General features: G+C 41.6%; 1 protein-coding gene across 1 annotated transcript; it reads right to left on the minus strand.

Annotated features, from left to right (window-relative positions):
- Nucleotides 1-474: 474 nt before the first annotated feature.
- LOC141632410 (protein FAR1-RELATED SEQUENCE 6-like) lies at nt 475-984 on the minus strand. Its single transcript, XM_074444960.1, has one exon. The coding sequence runs from the start codon at nt 982-984 to the stop codon at nt 475-477; it is 510 nt and encodes a 169-aa protein (XP_074301061.1).
- Between the last annotated feature and the right edge of the window lie 392 nt (nt 985-1,376).

A 1,376-nucleotide genomic window follows, 5' to 3' on the forward strand; every position in this document is an offset into this window, starting at 1 on the left:
TGTCAGCTTCGTCAATGTCTTTTATGACCTTTCCATTTTCATCTCGGACAATTGGCCTGTAAGATTTCTTTGTCCATCGAGCAAGGACATAAGGTCCAGTTATCCTATGTACCTGCCTACCATTCCACACCCACAGTATATGCCGACAAACAATGTCATGCCTCTCAAATAGCTTACATGCACATTTGCTCTCGTTAGTTTTGGTGTTAAATTCCACTCGGAAGTTTTTGTGCTTCAGTCCATCACGAACGTCATGGTACTCCACTGTCCCTACTGTTGTCAAACCCCCGACCCCCATGCTGCATATCGCATGTTTGACTTCGTTCTGAAAGTCTACAAAGATAGGATGTGTGTAGACAAGTGAGGCATGCATCTCTACCTTCATCGGCTCTACTTTCTCGAGCATACTATGCTCGTTGGCAGTGTCCATCCTCCTTTGTGAATGCCTTTGCTGTTCTATTTCGGAATTGTACCTCATCCAGAACTCGACAAGGGTTCCAAAGTGGCTTTCAAACCGCTTGAAATAGCTAGAGGCAGATCCCGAAAGTAAGACGGTATCCACTTTTGTCTTATTGCAAATACATACTTCAACCACCGGTTGCTTTGCATACCATATGCTTCAATAACAGTTTTCCGGTTCTGTTCAAATTCTTCTGGTTCGAGGTCGGCATCCCAAACAACGGCATTTATGTCGGTCATAAATTCCATGTCATTGCAGATTGCCCTTTCCACCTTAGGCATTTTCTGCATGATATGCCACATGCAGTATTTGTGCACAGAATGCTTGAAGACATTTGGGCATGCCTTTTTAATTCCAGGGCACTGGTCTGTAATTACACACTGAGGTTGCTGCTTCCCCATTGCTTCGAGGAATTTTTTAAAAATCCACTCAAATGAATCCTGACTCTCGAAGTTAAGTAACCCAGCTGCAAAAGTTACCGTCTTCTTATTGTGGTCTACACCGGTCAACACAGTAAACACCATGAAATATTTGTTTGTCCCATAAGTAGGGTCAAACGAGATCGTGTCTCCATATAACTTGTAGTTGTTTATCCCTTCCTTATCAGCCCAAATAACCTTCGTCAAGCATTTGTTCTCATCCTAATCATAAGCAAAATAGAACCCGTTTGTTTTTATTGAAAAGATTTTGAAATGCCCAATGAACATTTTAGAATCCTTATCCCCAATGTAACACTTGATATTTCGTTTGAAGTTTTTGAAGTCTAGCAAAGAGGCACCGATATTCTGATAACCATTTGAGTATTCCTTGAGAATTCTGAAGCTCAATGTTGGACCTATGTTGAGCTTAGTATGTTCAATAATGGTCCTCTTAATGTAGTCATGGACGTCCCTTGAGAGCTTTTGGAACTCTCTGT

The sequence above is a fragment of the Silene latifolia genome, chromosome Y (genome assembly GCF_048544455.1).
Source record: "Silene latifolia isolate original U9 population chromosome Y, ASM4854445v1, whole genome shotgun sequence".
NCBI lineage: Eukaryota > Viridiplantae > Streptophyta > Magnoliopsida > Caryophyllales > Caryophyllaceae > Silene > Silene latifolia.